The 19,242-nt window shown below is 42.0% G+C and overlaps 1 protein-coding gene across 7 annotated transcripts in view; it reads left to right on the top strand.

Moving 5' to 3' along the window:
* slc23a2 (solute carrier family 23 member 2) overlaps positions 1–19,242 on the top strand; it is an 86,258-nt gene that overhangs the window by 38,997 nt on the left and 28,019 nt on the right. For all 7 annotated transcript variants that reach the window (XM_084694931.1, XM_084694932.1, XM_084694933.1 and 4 more), the window contains 7 exons: positions 420–518; positions 836–952; positions 1,105–1,262; positions 14,514–14,602; positions 14,813–14,880; positions 15,805–15,986; positions 16,723–16,843. In XM_084694931.1, the coding sequence (XP_084551057.1) occupies positions 420–518; positions 836–952; positions 1,105–1,262; positions 14,514–14,602; positions 14,813–14,880; positions 15,805–15,986; positions 16,723–16,843 (834 nt within the window). The remainder of the gene's footprint in view (positions 1–419; positions 519–835; positions 953–1,104; positions 1,263–14,513; positions 14,603–14,812; positions 14,881–15,804; positions 15,987–16,722; positions 16,844–19,242) is intronic.

The raw sequence follows: 19,242 nt of genomic DNA, 5'->3' as shown, positions 1-19,242 counted from the left end.
GATTCACCTGGCTCCATTGAAAATGAATGGAAAGCATGTTGTCGCTCGCGTTGCTGCAGTGTAAACGTACCGTTAGCGTTCTTCGGATTGATAAACAGCCTTTGTGTTTGGCGCTGCTGCACTAGCGTTGCTGGGAAAGATGAGACGAACAGTGATGTAATGACGTAGCTCTGCTGTGGCTCTCTAGCCCGTGAAAAACCAAACCAGTTCTTAGAAGGCTCCCAAATTAAACCAGCTCCGAACCGGCTATAGCACCAGCTTCCAACTAGCTCCCGGTTCACTTTAGTGTAAAAGGGGTATGGGAGTGTGTTCCTGCTGTATTTGAACCAGACACAACTTTTGCCCCAAAGACTGATGATTTCAGTGTTCAGAGCTGGTCACACACTTGTATGCCTGTTTGCATGTGTTTGTGTGTGTAGGTGGTTATTAACGGTGTGGCCCAGCCCAGCAGTGACCAGGATACTGAGGACACAGAGCTTATGGCCATCTACACCAAAGAGAACCAGGGAGCTGAAAAGGTACCACAGTCCCTCTTTTTCCTGTCTCTCCCTCCCTTGTCTCTCTACTCCCTTGTCTCTCTTTTGCACCGTCTTTTTCTCCCAGTTACTCTGGTTACTTTCTCCCTCACCCCTCTTTTGCTCCTGTCACCATGAATCAGCACATTTGAGTCAGAGATTGAAGGGGTAGGGAGGGTGGTTGAAAGAGTTCTACTCTATAAGTCTTTGTTCCTCATAGAGGCTGTTTTTCCCCATTGTGTGTGTGTGTGTGTGTGTGTGTGTGTGTGTGTGTGTGTGTGTGTGTGTGTGTGTGTGTGTGTGTGTGTGTGTGTGTGTAGAGATCCATGTCAGAGACTTTGGACAGTGTTGACAGTGTAGATGCCAGGAGGATGGACATGATCTACACTATTGAAGACACGCCTCCCTGGTACTTGTGTGTTTTCCTTGGCCTACAGGTGAGGCACACACGCACACACACGCACACACAGTAGAACATGTTTGTACATGTTTATAATCATAGCTTCTTCTTTTTCTGTCTCCCTACCTGTCTTTCTGTTGGTCTGTTTCCTTGCCTGTCTTGTCCGTCTCCCTACCTGTCTGTCTGCAGCACTACCTAACGTGTTTCAGTGGGACCATAGCTGTGCCCTTCCTGCTGGCTGAGGCCATGTGTGTCGGCTTCGATCAGTGGGCCACCAGCCAACTCATAGGGACCATCTTCTTCTGCGTAGGAATCACCACTCTGCTGCAGACCACACTGGGCTGCAGGTATATGCATGCGCGCACACACAAACGCAAACTGTCCACTGTTCACAACTTACTATCTTAAAATAATGTAATTAAAACGGTAGAATACAAGTCTGCAATAGTGCACAGTTCTCTGCAGCCTTGTAATTAATTGTAAACAGTTGTAAACATTTATTTCTCACCACAAATCTCCCCTTTTTACAAAGCTTTCAAGTCAAGTCAGTTTCATTAATGTATTTCTGAATCATCGGGTATCATTAATTATCTCAGGGCATTTTTTTTTTCATTGAGCATGTGTACACACCATGCTCTTGATTACTATTAGTTCTTCTAATTCTCATATTTGCTCAATGACAATCCTACCTGCCCATTCTGTTGTGTTGGGCTCATGACTTGAGCTTGGTAACGTTACTGTACTGGGCCTGTGCCTGGCTCTTCACTGTTAGCAGCAAACAGGAATAGAGGCTGCTGCTGCTGAAGAGCTACAATAAAAAGTTTGATACATGAACGGTGGTTTGCAGAACGTTGTTTTGCACGGTCGCTAGCATCTTGCACTGCTCCTAACTCTCCCGATGCTCCAGATTAGCCAATCCGGGCCTGATTCTCAGTGACATTGTCATGCTCTTCACAACTTATTTACATTCTTTCATTGTGTGAGCCATCACGTGCACAATTATTAATTCAATTATCTAAATCTGTCAGACTTAGTAAATGTGTATTCCCAAAATAATATGTCCCAAAAGACATGGAATGTTGTGATGTCTGCTTAATTGGCAAGTTACCTGCCCGGTGACATAGTAATGAAATATAAATGACAATCTTTTTTTGTATGGATGTCAGTTTGTGGCAATTTTCTGTTTACTCTATTTGACTTTACATGTTAGACGTAAAAATTTGCAAATGTGAATTTTCTGTTTGTAACACATTGCTTCGAAACAATGTTACTGTATACATAAATACATAATGTTCTGTGTACTACAATATTGACTTTTCCCAGTAAACTTGTAGCTACAGTTGAAATTGGTATCTTAAAAAGCTCACTGTAATACATATAGCATTCAGCTCGATAAACTGACATTCTTTAAAAAAGAATCATTTTGGTGACATTCACTGACCCAATCATTAGGTTTTGCAGCTTGAATTAAATGTTTTGGGTGAAAAACTACCTGAAAGAGTTGTGATGTCTCATTAAACAGTTATGACAATTGCACTTATAGTTTAGAGTATATGTTAAGACTGTTTCCAAAAATGAGCCAAAGCAATAGAGAAAAACTCAGATGTCGGTGAGATACACACACAGATTCCTGCTATATTCCTATATAGTGTACAATGCCGTGAAGAAGTAGGTGACAGACACACACACATTGATTCCTGGAATTACAGATAGGTCACAGTGCCTGTGATGCCATCGATGAGTAAGATTGACATACAGATTTACGGAATTATAGATAGATAGTGCAGTGCCTGTGATGCATCTGGTGATAGTTTCTCTCAGGGGTTTTGGTATCTATTTCTCAGATCACAATTGTTCTTGTTGTAGTTGGTTTGGTGGCACACACACAGAGATTCTTGTATCTATAGATGTGCAGTGCCCATGCCCGCAGCTGTTGATTGTAATTTTGGTTTGGCATTAGTTTAATTGGAGTTTTGCAGTGTGCAGGCAGTGTCTGCATCAGTAAATACATTCTTTCATGTAACAAAATTCACTGACAACAAGGACTTACCAATACCAAACCAGAAAATACATGTGAAAGCAATAACACTTACGAGAACCAAGGTTATTATCGTTAACGAAAACTAACAAAAACAAGTTAACTGAAATACAAATAAAAACGAGCCTTTATAAAAAAACGATAACTAACGTAAACTTATTGTGTCTTTACAAAACTAACTAAAATAAAATAGAATTATATAGAAAATGTATTTAGTTTTTGTCTTTGTCAATGGATTTCATAAGAGCCAATTTATTTCATACATAGCCAGTCTATCTTCCGCTGTACCACTTTTAGTACACGCCCCTCACCTGGTATCACGCCGGCAAAATTCGGGAGAAAGCCACATAGTCCTATTTGAGATTACTTCGAAGAGTAACATGCTGTTCGTGGCTGGTTAGGCACTGACTCAGAGTCAGATTTACAAATATGTAAACCCAATACCGCATCTTAAATCACCATTCAGCTTGCACATTGACTACTGGTTGTTATTCCTAATCCTATCAGCATTCTTTACACACACAGGTTAGGTAGTTACAGTACATACAGTTTGCAGCTGCTAGATTGTGACGAACTTGCGTTAATATGTGATTATGCACCTGTGAATATGAACACTTTAATACGAAGTTGCACAGGCACGGGGGGGGTGGTTGTCCAAGCTGGTTGAGGGGGTACATCATGCGTCCCCGGGGGGGGGGGGGGGGGGAGACCTCCCAGAAATGAGTCTCTGCAGGTTGGGATGTCTGATATTGTTGTGTCCAGTGGAATTTTACTGGTTAATGACACAAACACACTGACTGACACATATTTCATAGTTGTCTTTGTGGATGGCTGTTCATCTGTCCTAAATATTTTTGTTTTAAATGCTATGTTTTGTTGAGTTTTTATTACTTATTATAGCTTGTATCTACAATTCATTTTGAGCATTTTTTTCCCTGACTGCGCCCCCCCCCCCCCCCCCCTTGGTCTGTTACATTCTGCGGTAAAGACAGAAACTAATAAAAACTAAACTAAAAGTAAACATTTTCAAAAAATAAACTAGCTAACCCGCTTTAAAAAGTAATTAAAACTAAACTGAAATTGAAAACAAAAGTCAAAACTAAATAAAAATAACAACTAGTGAAAGATTCAAAACTATAATAACCATGACGAGAACACAGAAAGATATACAACAAAACACAGGTGAAGACAAATTACAAAATAAGGTAACCCTAAGGCAAGGAAAACCGGGAACTACACTGAACATGAAACGGAGCATGGCCACACAAAATGTATTTGTGAATTGCTAATTGAAAGGCTGTCCAAGAAAGTCCACATTTGATGATGATTTAATACATTTTATCAAATCCCTGTTGTCTAGGATGAATATTGGTCAAGGGGGACACTCACTAATATTACTTTGTACATCATTTCTTGCCATGAATGCAATGTCGTATACTTCCGAACGGCTTCAAAAAGGTTCTGGACCACCATCCGGCGACTCAGGAGGGGGAAGCAGTGCTCTGTCAACACTGTATACGGTGGGGACGGTGCGCTGCTGACTTCGACGGGGGACGTCCTGGATCGGTGGAAGGAATACTTTGAAGACCCCCTTAATTCCACCAACACGCTTTCCGACGTAGAGGCAGAGTCTGGGGACATCGGGGGGGGCCCTTCTATCTCTGGGGCCGAGGTCGCCGAGGTGGTTGAAAAGCTCCGCGGTGGCAGGGCCCCAGGGGTGGACAAGGTCCGCCCGGAGTTCCTTAAGGCTCTGGATGTTGTAGGGCTGTCTTGGTTGACACGACTCTGCAACATCGCGTGGACATCGGGGACAGTGCCTCTGGACTGGCAGACCGGGGTGGTGGTTCCCCTCTTTAAAAAGGGGGACCGGAGGGTGTGCTCCAACTTTAGGGGGATCACACTCCTCAGCCTCCCTGGGAAAGTCTATTCAGGGGTCCTGGAGAGGAGGGTCCGCCGGATTGTCGAACCTCGGATTCAGGAGGAGCAATGTGGTTTTCGTCCTGGCCGTGGAACAGTGGACCAGCTCTATACCCTCCGCGGAGTCCTGGAGGGTACATGGGAGTTCGCCCAACCAGTCTACACATGTTTTGTGGATTTGGAAAAGGCGTTCGACCGTGTCCCTCGGAGGCTCATGTGGGGGGTGCTCCGAGAGTACGAGGTACCGGATTCCCTGATCGGGGCTGTCCGGTCCCTGTACGACCGGTGCCAGAGTTTGGTCCGCATTGCCGGTAGTAAGTCGAACTTGTTTCCGGTGAGGGTTGGACTCCGCCAGGGCTGCCCTATGTCACCGATTCTGTTCATTACCTATATGGACAGGATTTCTAGGCGCAGCCAGGGTGTTGAGGGGGTCCGGTTTGGTGACCTCAGGATCGGGTCGCTGCTTTTTGCAGATGATGTGGTCCTGTTGGCTTCATCGGGCCGTGACCTTCAGCTCTCACTGGAGCGGTTCGCAACCGAATGTGAAGCGGCTGGGATGCGAATCAGCACCTCCAAATCTGAGGCCATGGTTATCGACCGGAAAAGGGTGGAGTGCCATCTCCGGGTCGGGGAGGAGATCCTGAACCAAGTGGAGGAGTTCAAGTATCTCGGGGTCTTGTTCACGAGTGAGGGAAGAATGGAGCGCGAGGTCGACAGGCGGATCGGTGCGGCGTCCGCAGTGATGCGGGCTCTGCATCGGTCCGTCGTGGTGAAGGAGCTAAGTCGAAAGGCGAAGCTCTCTATTTACCAGTCGATCTACGTTCCTACCCTCACCTATGGTCACGAACTATGGGTAGTGACCGAAAGAACGAGATCGCGAATACAAGCGGCCGAAATGAGCTTTCTCCGCAGGGTGTCCGGGCTCTCCCTTAGAGATAGGGTGAGAAGCTCAGTCATCCGGGACGGGCTCAGAGTAGAACCACTGCTCCTCCGCGTCGAGAGGAGCCAGCTGAGGTGGCTCGGGCATCTGATTAGGATGCCTCCTGGACGCCTCCCTGGTGAGGTGTTCCGGGCACGTCCCACTGGGAAGAGGCCCCGGGGAAGACCCAGGACACGTTTAAAGCATCGTTTAAAGCCCGCCCTGGCAATTTCATTGGTCCGCCCAAATCCTGGTTTTATTTAGTTGTTCCCAATACGAGACCCTCCAGACCCAACTTCCCGACCAAATTTTTTTTTTGTGGGCGGGGCGAAGTTGGGCTGGCAGCCAGGCTAGCTATGACCAGTTTTAAAACCTAGAATTGCCTCAAGCCTGTTACAGTTATACTAGAGTAGTATGCTTATTGTTTGTAGACTATTCACATTTTGTTGGTGTTCCTTTGTCCTATTGTTGCAGTGGATTTAATAATTATACATTGATATGTGGATATAGTAATTCAAACCTTTCAAAGTTCCAATATACACATGTATAAACCCGGCATGAGGTGTGTAGCCAATTGGTACTTATTTAAAGCAGTCATAACCGGGTTCATAGGAAGAATAGATGGATACGTAGGCACTTCAGGCAGTGACAAGCCACATAAGGATAACAGTGTACTGCCTGTCTTGTCCTTCTGAAGTTGTTAAATTGAATAGACTGAACATCAACATGTAACATCAAGTATAGCCTAGAAATTCCAAACAAATTAGCTTTCAATGTTACGTACGCCTAGGCTACTTGGACCGTGTCCTGGCAAAAAATAAAGAACATGATGCTACATGTTTTGCCAGGATAACTGGCAAGACCATTGAATGTTCATGAAGTTCCTGTGTGTTTATTCCTTTGACTGGGTACAACAACGCGATCAGTCAACCGACTAATGTCGGGCTACAAATTTATAGAGCAACTTCTGTCTGATACGTGTGGCATCCTTTAGCCAAATAATTAGCCTACATTTTGCTGAGAGATTGAAGAGCTAGACAACAAATGTCTAATGAATCATGACTAAAGTCATCTTATGACATTGCTTTTGCTCCATGTTAAAAGCTCCAAAATGATGGACTGGCAAAAGCTTTATAACTATAAATCTACTCTAAAATGTACTTTAAAGTATGGCGACAACGTTATCCACAAGTACATGCGACAACGTTGGCAACTTATCCAGTAGTAAATGTCAAACGACAAGTATGTTAAAGTAGTAGAACCGTGATCCCAAGCTAGCACAGACAAATCGCTGTGTTTACACCGGCAGGTGCTGTGCAAACCACTTCCGGCAGAAAATTGTGGCAATGCTGGCAAACTGGATAACAAATTTCAACGACATCCGAAGCTCCCCTCCACTCTAGGCGTTTCAGTCTGCACTCTAGGCTTTCACGTACACGCCCATGTAAATCTCAGAAACGGTTTGAAAAAGTAATGAAACATAATCAGTGATATTGAAAAAAGTTGAATATCAAAAAGCTGATAAAAAATTTAAGAAAATAGTTTAGGGTTTTGGCAACATTTTAAAGTTTAAATGGTGGATGTAGCTGAAAGATTGAGGAAGAAGAAGGATTTTAAAGTTGAAGTTAAAGAGGATTGAGAGGTTTTGAAAAAAAAACTAAATTGGAAAACCATGGGAAAAAAATTATGAATATTGATTTATATTAATTCAAGCATAAGAGGTACAAAGCTGAAAAGTCATAGCAGGACTCGCCTGAAACTGCTGTTTTTGATAGCTGAACGGTTTTAATAGCTGAAGATTTGAAGGCGCTGAATCGTGCCACGGAATAAATAGAATAAGAATATGAAGTTGAATAAAGATTCAAAGAACAATACAATAAGAATAAGAATAATAAGAATACTAACAAAAACAATAGTTTTTTTCCTACCGGAGGAACCCTAATGAGAGAAAATATAAGTTGTGCCTTGCCGCACGGCATGCACAGCCAATAAATAAGGCTGCAAGCAGCAATGTCAGATTCCTCCATACATTTGCAAAATATAAAAATGTACATAGTTGAGAAACTTCGCAAGTGTACGCAACATTTTTCCTTATTTCTAAAAAACGAATACAAAATATATAGATATATTATATAATACACGGTGCTGTGGGAACCTTCTATTCCTTGAAAAGTAGTTATAGAGATGAACAAAGCTTTTGTTTAATAGCCCCTAGTTTATTGATGGCTTTGAAGTCAGCTTCTGATATGCCCATAAGCTCTTATTGTAGTGACAGGGGAAGGCCTCTTCTGCATCTCTGTTGCCTCCATAACCAAATCCTCTCCTCTTTTTCTTCATCTTTTTCTCGTAGAAGCGCTCCTTGTCATGCTTGTTCCTCTGGTAGGTTTTCGCTAGGAAGCTAGTCTTCTCTTTGCAGCTTCTCGGCACTTTCTCTACAGCCCAGCATGTCCTCAGTAACCCGCAGGGCCGCCCGGTGACTCCCTCACTGGCTACAGCAGAGGGCATCGAGACATTGTGGTTTGGACAGATCCAGGAAATATGTGCAGGCTCAACACAGTCATTGCACTTCCTACCGTCTAGGTTCAGGAAAGGCCGTGGTCTTGTAGTCTGGGCTGTAGATGCCTCCGCATGGGCTGGGGTGTCAACGTTGTCCTCTGTGTTTCTTTGCTCCTTTGGGCAAAGAGTTGGATCAACTTTCAGTGGTGGCCCGCTGCGCATGACCTCCAAAGCCACTTGCTGTCCTTCCACTAGTTCCACCAGCTGATCTGCACTCTGTGGGTTAGCGTGGCTTGCTAGCTTTTTAGCTTTGTATGGGAGAGCACGTAGAAACGTATTGATGACCACTTTCTCAAAGGCAGTGAGCGTCAGCGGTTTAGCATTCGGCCAGCTTGTGGTCAGCCTAATGAATGAATGAATGAAAACCTTTATTGCCCCAAGGGGAATTTGTTCTGTAACAAGAGCTTGAAAAACAGATACATTCAATACTGCAGACAGGACAGTACAGTGGACATAACATAATTATTAAAAAGCACAGCGAGACATAAAAATGCAAGAATAAAATAATACAAAATACAACTGAAGGCCTCACAGAAATAACTTAGGAAGATAAATAAATCAGGTCATGCATCTGCGACCTGGGAGATGCTGTGGCATCGTAAGTCCAATCATTACATTTTGGTGCCCGACTGATCAGTGTGTACCCATACCTGAGCATAATTTCTTTTTTCAGTTCCTCGTAATTCGCCGCCTGGTCTGCTGTTAGATCCTGATAGGTATCCTGTGCCACTCCAGACAAGAACGGTGCCAATAAGCTATCCCATTGCTCCTGAGGCCATCTCTCTCTGATGGCCGTCCTTTCAAAAGCTTGTAAATAAGCGTCAATGTCGTCCGCCTCGGTCAGCTTCAGTATAAACATACTGTGTTTGGGTTGAGTAGCGCTGGGCCTGCCATCACCCTGGCATGGGCAGCTGTTAGCCGGCTGAGTTCTGCTCACAGGAGAGCGTTCTGCTGGCGCTGGTCCTCCAGCAGCTGCCGATGCATGCTTTGCTGTGTAATGTTGGCTTCCAAAAACTGGTTCAGGAATGCTTCCATCATGCCTCGTTTATTCTTTGAGCTTGTTTAGGTTGCCTGCATTCTCCACCATATGTAGCAGGTTAAGGGGTGTGGGGTTTCCACAACATCAAGCTCCGTAACAAACCGGCACACACAGTCCACTTTAAATGCAGATCTATCTTTATTCCGTCACATACCACATAATTTCTGGTCATATGCAACCACACAATCAATTAACTGCTCAACGAGACACAACCTATCTAAGGAAAATGAAAGAAAATGATAATGCGTAAGCCCATAGGGGGCTCATATTTTACAATAATTTGTTGCATTTGCTGCTGACAATAAAGACAACTGGGCATGGGCGTCGCCGCAATGTAACTTGGGGGAGTCACGTCCCCCTCACTTAAAAAAAAGTTGTTTGGACCCCCCCACATTTGCGATCAAAATATTAGTGCATGACTGGTCTACTAGTCCGGCGATCTTTCCATTGCTTCACATCAAACCCGTTACACTTTATCATCAGGGAGAATACCCATATCAATATAATTCCACTCCGTGTTTTCTAGACAAACAGCATCACGCACGCATATTCAACTCCCATACTGTTTGATCGACGCATCGCGCTTGCAGCTAGCACTTCAGACATGTCTGTTCCACAGACGAGATGGACATAAGGAGGGTTTTTTTCGAGGAAGAAGTCAGAGTTTCCCAAGTTTTCCCCTTCAGTTCCCAAAGCACCCTTATGAAACATTCTCTGACTATAATAGCATTGGTTAAGTCACTAAGATCCTTCTGCAAACAGTATGATTATAGCTAGCTAGGTAAGCAAGCTTTTTACCTACATCTAGCACTAGGCAATACCATACTTTACTTACCCATTACAAGTGGAACAGCATTTGTTGATTTCTCAATCTGGGTCTGAAATATGTTGTGCACAACAATGCACTTTTGCTTGTAAGAGGTAAAGTGTCTTCCTGAAGTAAACGCTTCATTTGTAACAACTGTTACCCTAACCCTAACTGCAATTTCCATTTCACCTGCGTTTTGAGCTGTGAGGTGTACTGTATGCATACTGCAGTGTTGAGGTGTTCCGACAGGACCGCCAACTTTTCAAAAAACCTTAGTGATTTGGTGGGGCCAACCAAAATGTTGCTGGCGCTGGATTCTCAGCGTGATAAATACAAGGTGTGGCGTGAGAGCGTATGAACTAGTTGAAATGCGTGTCTCACGGCCAATGCGTGAGAGTTATCAGCCCTGTTCAGATCTAGATCCTGCGGTGTTGAGGTGTTCAGTCTAGGGTCCTGCATCCTGCAGTGTTCAGGCTGGGATTCTACATAATACATTACATTTATTAATTTATCAGAAGCTTTAATCCAAAGCGACTTCCAAGAGAGAGCTTTACAAAAAGTGCATAGGTCAATGATCATAAACGAGATACCCCAAAAACATTGTGGGTAGCCAAAACATGAAGCATACATTGTGAAAAGCAAATAAATGCCAAACATAAGAAACATAAGAGCATGTAGTTAAACAAGTTACAATTAAACAACATGAACCTCAAGTGCAAGAGTGTACCTGTAGGAAAGCAAGCAACAATAATATAATTCACAGTGAGTGCAAGAAGTAAAATCAGTTACAACTAACCAACAAGAGCAACAAGTCCCTCACTAAGAGTCATTGTGTTCCTGGTCCAGCAAGTCATTCCTAAGTACCGTTGTACTCCAGGAACAAGGGGCGTATTAAGTCTTTTTCTTGAAGGTGGGGAGACAGTCAGTGTTTCTGATGGAGGTGGGGAGGTGATTGCACTGTTGGGGGGCCATAGAGGAGAAGAGCTTGGGTTGGGAGCGGGCGCTTTTGAGCGGTTCGACCACCAGACTGTTGTCAGAAGAAGACTGTAGGAGGCAGGTGGGGGTGTAAGGCCGGAGGAGAGACTTGATGTAGTCGGGTGCAGTCCCGTTCACCACTCGTAAGGTCAGTACCAGGGTCTTGAATCTGATACGGGCCATGATGGGAAGCCAGTGGAGAGAGATGAGGAGCAGGGTAACATGGGAGCGTCTGGGTAGATTGAAGACCAGGCGGCTGCTGCATTCTGAATCCTCTGTAGAGGGCGGGTTGCGCATGCTGGGAGACTGGCGAGCAGTGAGTTGCAGTAGTCCAACTTGGAGAGGACATGTGCTTGGACTAGCAGCTGGGTGGAATGGTAGCAAGTGAGGTGGTAGTAGATGAAGTATTGGATGAGGAAGTGGTGAATGAGGTTGTGGAGTATGGCGTGTAATTAGGTTAAAAAAAATGAAACCCCCGAGACACCAACTGTGTGAGACACCAACTTGTCTCACACAGTTGGTGATTGGCCAGCACAGGTAGATAATAATATCTAAATAGCTATACATTTTTATTTGCTTTCTTTCAGCCTGCTAGATAGCAAGTTAGTCGAATGCCGCGTCATTTTCAGCTCCACTTGTTGTCATAAATGTCTCTGCCTCTTTATTTAAACTCCCCAACATTTTCCTTCATTGAAGTTCAATTCAAACTTTGAGAATGTTACAGATATCATGCAAGTTTGTAGCTTGGCTGCCAGCCCAACTTCTCCCCGCCCACAAAAGAATTTGGGCAGTAAGTTGGGTCTGGAGGGTCTCGTATTGGGAACAACTACATAAAACCAGGATTGGGACGGACCAATGAAATTGCCAGGGCGGGCTTTATACGATGAGTGACAGATGATCAACAGTAACGTAATCAACAACGTCACGAAAAAGAGCCCTTGGGTTGACTTTGTTTTCAACAAACAACATATTACGTTGCTCTGATTGGTTGTAGGTCTATCCAATTGAGCGAAGAGGCAATTGTTTTACGAGTTCGGTTGAAACACGCCCCATAGTCGCAGCCCAACGGAGAGTTTTCAGACTCATATTCTGACTAGAATTATGAGTATGATTATGTCAGGCTAGCAAGTTTGTCAAACTTTGCTAGCTTATACAGCAGTTTGTCAGCCCTCGGGGACCCTCTAATGGGCAATGACCGCTTTGCCTGTAAAAAAAAAAAAGCTGCACTTTTAATATTAGCTCAAATCAACTTTATCCAGACAACTTCACTTGGTTCACTGTGCATCCGTGTGTCTAGAGCCATACACTTGCCACATGTCAACAGCATACTGTGCCCAGTATGCCAAAAAAGGTAGGGATAGAAGTCCCAATCCTAACAGAAATTAACCTAAAAAGTTGGTTGGAGCTAAAGCGGTACCATAAAGACCATTTATAATTTACTCGTATAAACCCATATTTTTATTGTTTTGAATATACGCTATTAACCAGTACATTTACAAATATATTTTGTTTAAAAAAATCTCACCAGAAAAATAGTATAGAGTCGAATGGATTTAGATACTACATTTTGGGTCAATAATTAGGAATTCTCCATCCGATTTGTTATTGTTATTATTCATCTGTAGTCCAAAATGTTTGAAAATTGGTATGCAAGCCTTATTGCTCATGGGGAACCAAAAAGTCTCAAGTAACCGAATGACGGATTTTTCTCTACATTGATGATTTTATCATAAAATGTGATCATAAAATTGCCCATTGATCTACGTCTTGAAATGTTGGGATACATTTGACAAGGGATACATACATCTTTGAGATATATATTTTACCATGTCAATTTTGAAATACTTTTTCAATTTTGAGAAGGAATCAACCTTGAATATTTTTTTTACTGTTAACTATATATGTAGCTTTAATCATTTTATTGGGGTCATTTTAGGAAGCATAAGCATACACAATAGATAAATTACATTAGATTTAATTTATTAGATCAATTCTAATAAATTAGGTAATTTCCATACCACACTTGTAAACACACTGTAATCTTACCTACCATTTAACTAAAATGTGTGCAGGTTTGTATCTTATAATTAGGGGTTAGATATTTTTAATATAATGTGCATTTGTTGGATATATTATTTATTAAAATATATTTTCTGTAAACAAATATGTTTGGACTAATAGTGGTTATTGAAGTAAAATACGGCAGCACCCAAAAAGTCTGGTGTAATCATCGCTTTCTCATCGGGTCAGTGTAACAGGAACGTCTGATTTAGCAACAACACAGGCTAAGCCTAACAATCAGCCTGCCTCAAACCAGGTTAGTTTTGCAGCATACATTGTCAGCTTTGCTGTTATATTTGAGAACAATTACATTTGTGTTGTGAACAGTGTATTTTGAAAATTTACATTTTGGCGTCCATAACACATTAAAGTTTTTAAAAGTTGCGCTCTTAACTCAAGCTGAGCATACATATTGTTCAAAAATTCTCTTGTCAATCAGGAAAATGCACAATGGTAAAATGGTTAAACTGGAGTCCATTTATCCCATTCTTGAAACAGTGCAAAATTGCCTTTTGGAAGAAAAGTGCACAACATGAAATAAAAGAGTACAATTGTCTATACCAGCCATTCCCAACTTTTTCCACTTTGCGGCCCCCCCAACACATCGTTCACTTAATTTGCACTTATCACAACATCAGGGGATCCAAACAGTTCGCTTTCACGGCATAATGTTTTTGAGCAATCAAAGAAGACAATCATCAGCGCCACAGTAAGGACACATTGTAAAGAGAGGTAACCTGCGTAACTACAACCATACACCTTATATGCACACGACAGTGATACGTATTTCTGGGCAAAAATAGGCCAGGTCTAGAACTTCTGGTGAAGTTACAAACCTGACTTTTAATAACCAGAACCGGTTGTTAATCTGGGCGTATTTATGTAAATGTGGACATTGCCTCAATGCCTTTGTGTCAATAAATCAAATATAATTTTGACTGACGGTTTTTAAAACCTAATAGGCTTTGAGGTAACATGCCCCTGAAGTACCATAAACAATTTCACCTTGGTATGTCAAAATATGACGGAATTACAGCTGTTTGAACTTGGACCTAATCTGACATGCGTGCGCACACACACAGATTCTTAGAATTATACTATAGATGCTGCTGCCTAGGGATGAGTGAAGAGATATAACCTCTGTGATAAACGTGTTGTGCTGATAATACTCTTGTGTTCCCATGTGTGTACTAATGTGTTTATGCAAATATACTGATGTGTTTATTCTGATAATGTGTGTATGTGTTGGTGTATGTTAATATTCATATCTTTGTGTGTTTTTTAGGTTGCCCCTGTTCCAGGCCAGTGCATTTGCTTTTCTCGCCCCAGCCAAAGCCATTCTGTCTCTGGAGAAGTGGAAGTGCAACACTACAGGTATACACACGCCTACATACGCATACACACACACAAATAGGCATGATGTTTGACAGCTGTAATTTCTGGGGAATATTTTTGGTCTCCTGGTGAAATGAGCTAACATTTTCTCAGCTTCAAAATGTATTTACCCGGTTATGAATGTGGTTATCAAGTTTGGTGCCAGTATGTGGATGTGTGTAATGCCTCCATGTGTCTGCTTCTGTACAGTGGTCCCCATGCTGAACAGCACAGAGCTTCTAAACACTGAAGAAATCTGGCACCCCCGGATACGAGAGGTGAGTAGGATAAGGAAGGCACGGACAGGAGGGGGCAGAACGGGAAGGGGCTCAATGGGGAAGGACAGAAAGGACTTTGGCTTGTGTATGTCTGTGTGTGATTTGTATATCTGTGTGAAATGTGACAAATGCCCATTAGCTTTCAAATTGGGTTGAGGAACTAGGTTTGTGAATTATGTCAGAGTTAAACTGAATCATCGTGCATATAATTTGAGAGCAGGACATCATTGAATAGTTGGATGAAGTAGGGCTGGGCGATAGATCGAATATTAGCGATAATATCGCTAATAATTTTACATTACGTCATTTAGCAGACGCTCTTATCCAGAGCAACTTACACTAAGTACAGGGACATTCCCCCCGAGGCAAGTAGGGTGAAGTGCCTTTCCCAAGGACACAACGTCATTTTTATGTGTTCACAGACACACACAGACACACACAGACATACCAAACTGAAAATTGCACTTGCACAGGCACTTTTTTTTGCTCTCTTTTTGACCTGTCACATAAGGACTTCTGCTGAAGTGTTCCATGTGAGGTCCATTTTGTCAAGTACCATGTTATGGCAACTGCTTAAATTTGCCCTACACATTTTGTACTTTGTAACAATAGCTGTTCCATCTAAATAGTTGTTGTTTTCTAAAGGAGGCAAAAGAAAATCATGTTTTTTATTATTTAAATGCAAATGCAAACGAGATATGTCGAGATACATATAGAATATCGTAAATGTTTTGACAATATTGATATATAATTATTTTATATATATCGCCCAGCCTTAGGAGGAAGAGGGAGAGCTAGAAAGGGAGGAGCGAGAGGAGAGGGGCAAAAGATAGTGAAGGAGATGGAGAGAGGAGGGCAAGGTGGAAGAGTGGGAGAGGAATAAAAAATGCAAACAAAAACATTAACTGACTCGCCCTCTTTCAGATCCAGGGGGCCATCATTGTGTCCTCCCTGATAGAGGTATGCATAGGCGCACTGGGGCTCCCAGGGTTGCTGCTACAGTACATTGGGCCCCTGACCATCACTCCCACCGTGGCCCTCATCGGGCTGTCTGGCTTCCAGCCTGCAGGGGAGCGCGCCGGCAAGCACTGGGGCATCGCAATGATGTACGCATGCACACACCACACACATATACACACACATATATGCACATATACAGCCATGGCCAAAAGTATTGGTAGCGACATACATTTTGTGTTTGCAAAGCTTGCTGGGCCTTAAAATGACTGCTAACATAATTTCAGTAAGTCATATCATCAGCACAGCGTAAAGTGTGAACTAGTTCTAGCCAGGTGAAATCACTATCATTCTGGTATTTTCAATATATGCAAATAGTCCCCTCTTTTACAGCAGTCAGTCTGCTCTTAAAATCTACTCTTGAGATTTTTAGAGCAGATTGACTGCTGCAAAGAGGGGACTATTTGCATATGTTGAAAATGTTTGCCCCCAAAAAGCTTAAAGAAATATGAAATGTGCCTTATTGTATTCCAGTATTCTATAGAAACATGTGAAAACATCTTCCTTAAATACTGAACCAGCAAACTGTGGAAACACAGCATTTGTCATTGCCAAAACTTATGGCCACGACTGTACACACACACACCTCTCACGTACATCACATGCACAGACTGCACACACTCATAAACACACTCTGTAACCTCACATACTTTCAACTCTGGAATTATTGGCAGCCCTGACAAATATGAGTTAAGTGTTTAAAAAAAATGTGACGTATATTTTTTTAATTTGAACAATCCAGCCTTCATTTGAAGTACATTTATTTAGAGAGTGAAAAAATCTGTCAATATAATTATTTCTTAATGACTCTTTTCATCCCCCCAGGACTATCTTCTTGGTGCTACTGTTCTCCCAATATGCCAGGAATGTGCAGTTCCCTGTGCCTGTGTATAAGGCTAAGAAAGGCTGGACCTCCTATAGGCTGCAGCTGTTCAAGATGTTCCCCGTAAGATTTACGCATATTCACACACATACACAGTACTGTGTATATACATAGTTACTTTTTAAAGTAACTAATTACAGTTACTAGTTACATTCCTTGTAAAGTCACTAGTTACGTTACTTAGTTACTTGCTGTAGAGTGTAAGGCGTTAAGTTACATTTGCGTTACATTAAGAAAAGTATTTTATTTCTAAGACAATTCACCTTGGTCACTCTTATGCCCAGAAGGCACATTTAATGGGTTGACCTCAGCAATAGCACATATTGTACTGAATATTCAGTGTCACTCGCATATAACATGATCAATCCTCATTATACAGCAAGATGGATCTTCAATCATGAAACTCTTTAATCAATAAATAATGTTGTAAAATATCAGGCAGAAGTCTAGTAGCTAGCTAGTTCCACAAGGGCTAGGTTTGATTCTAGGAGCAAAACGAAGCTAAACTATAGCTAGGTATATGGTACCAAAAGGGTTTTCACTTATGTACTGAATTTTACTTACTGTAATATAATCCTAAACCGAAACCACTGAACGATACAGCAACGCATCACACAAGCTTGAGTTCAATACATTATTTAATGTGACATTACTAGGCCTGTACATGCAAGTCTTAAATAACTATTTAGCTGGTCAGCTCCATGACGCTGGGTAAATTGGGCTTGTGAGACTGTGCACCAAAACAACGAAGGGGAACCCACCTGTCTAGCAGATTAAGATGTTTTCGTAGACACCTAGCAAAAAGTAGCCTAAACTTTCAGCTACATGCTGAGTGCTCTCGACCAAAAGACTCAATTAAGTAAAGCTTTACTTGTTTGAACAAGGAACAAGTAACGGATTCATTCAATTAAATAAGTAACACGTTAAGTTACTCGTTACCTAACAAAAGTAGTCTGACTACTGTAACGCATAACGCGTTGCACCCAACACTGGCTGTGACTATGGGGCATGTTTCAACCAAACTCTTAAAACAAATGCCTCTTCGCTTAATTGGATAGACCTACAACCAATCATAGCAACATAATATGTTGTTTGTTGAAAACAAATTCAACCCAAGCGCTCTTTCGTGACGTTGATTATGTTACTGTTGATCATCTGTCCATCACTGTATAAAGCCTGCCCTGGCAATTTCATTGGTCCACCCAGCTCCTGGTTTTACATAGTTTGTCCCCAATACGAGCCCCTCCAGACCCAACTTCCCGACCAAATTTTTGTTGTGGGCGGGGCTAAATTGGGCTGGAAGCCAGGCTAACATACACATTTAATCTGAAATATTTTACATTTACCATAATGCAACTTACTGTACCACACCACATTGTAAAAGTTTTATTTAAATTTTTTAGACTGCTACACATGTTGTACATCATTGGAAATCTACGAGTCTTGTGCTTCCATTGCAATAAACCATTTAAGATCAAGTCGCAACAGCAAGTATAGTCAACGTCTTTGTCCGATGACAACTATAAAAAAACAGAGCCAAAGAAAAAAGTTGTACTCACCCTAAAACAGGGGTTTTCAACCGGGCGGCATTGCAGGGGGTCCGCGACACGAGCCTATGTTGATCAGTCCACCATTGATTTAAAAACGTATATAAATTCGCTACACAGATTTTTCTAGATTTGTTTGACGTTTTTTAATTGTATTTGTTTTATTAGTGTTCAGAATCTCACATATACATATTTCCATTTTTCAGATTGTATGTATATTTAGGGTTCCTCCGTCAGGAACCTCAATTATTGTAATTGAGGTTCCTCCGGTAGCAGGGAACCTATTGTTATTGTTGGTATTCTTATTATTTTTCTTGTCCTTGCGCCCCAATATCTCAAAAAGTCCCTAGTCATAAATGTTCTAATTTTGCACATTGATACTACATCCAAGTGGGTACGCCCACACCAAATATGGGCCACATCGGACCATAGGGGGCGCCACAGGCCACGCCCAAAAGTCAAATTTTCAAAGTGATTGCATTTACACCCCATTGCTCCAATTCTTCTGAAACTTGGTTTACATGCCTCATTTCTCATGAGGAACAAAAAAGCTTCAAGGTCACAAGGTCCGCCATGATGGATTTTCCTGTACAGTGATAATTTTGGAAAACCTTCAAAATTCCTCTTCTCTTGAACCAAAGGTCTAATTGACTTGACATTTTGTACAGATATGTATCATTGCTGTATTTAAAATAGTTACTTAAGGCAATTGAATCAAATACAAAATGGCAAATATATTTTTGAAGGATGGTTCAAACCTAATAGGCTTTAAGGTGACATGCCTCTGAAGTACCATGCAAAGTTTCACCTTGATATGTCAAAATATGACTGAATTACAGCTGTTTGAACTTGGACAAAATCTGACAATGCTCGCCATTGGAGAAACAGCTTTTTTTATTATCCAGTTATTGAACA

The sequence above is a fragment of the Hypomesus nipponensis genome, chromosome 28, assembly GCF_054491055.1.
Source record: "Hypomesus nipponensis isolate SF chromosome 28, ASM5449105v1, whole genome shotgun sequence".
In the NCBI taxonomy this organism is placed as follows: Eukaryota; Metazoa; Chordata; class Actinopteri; order Osmeriformes; family Osmeridae; genus Hypomesus; species Hypomesus nipponensis.
The sequence above is the reverse complement of the archived record's forward strand: the minus strand, read 5'-3'. Positions and strand labels throughout refer to the sequence as shown.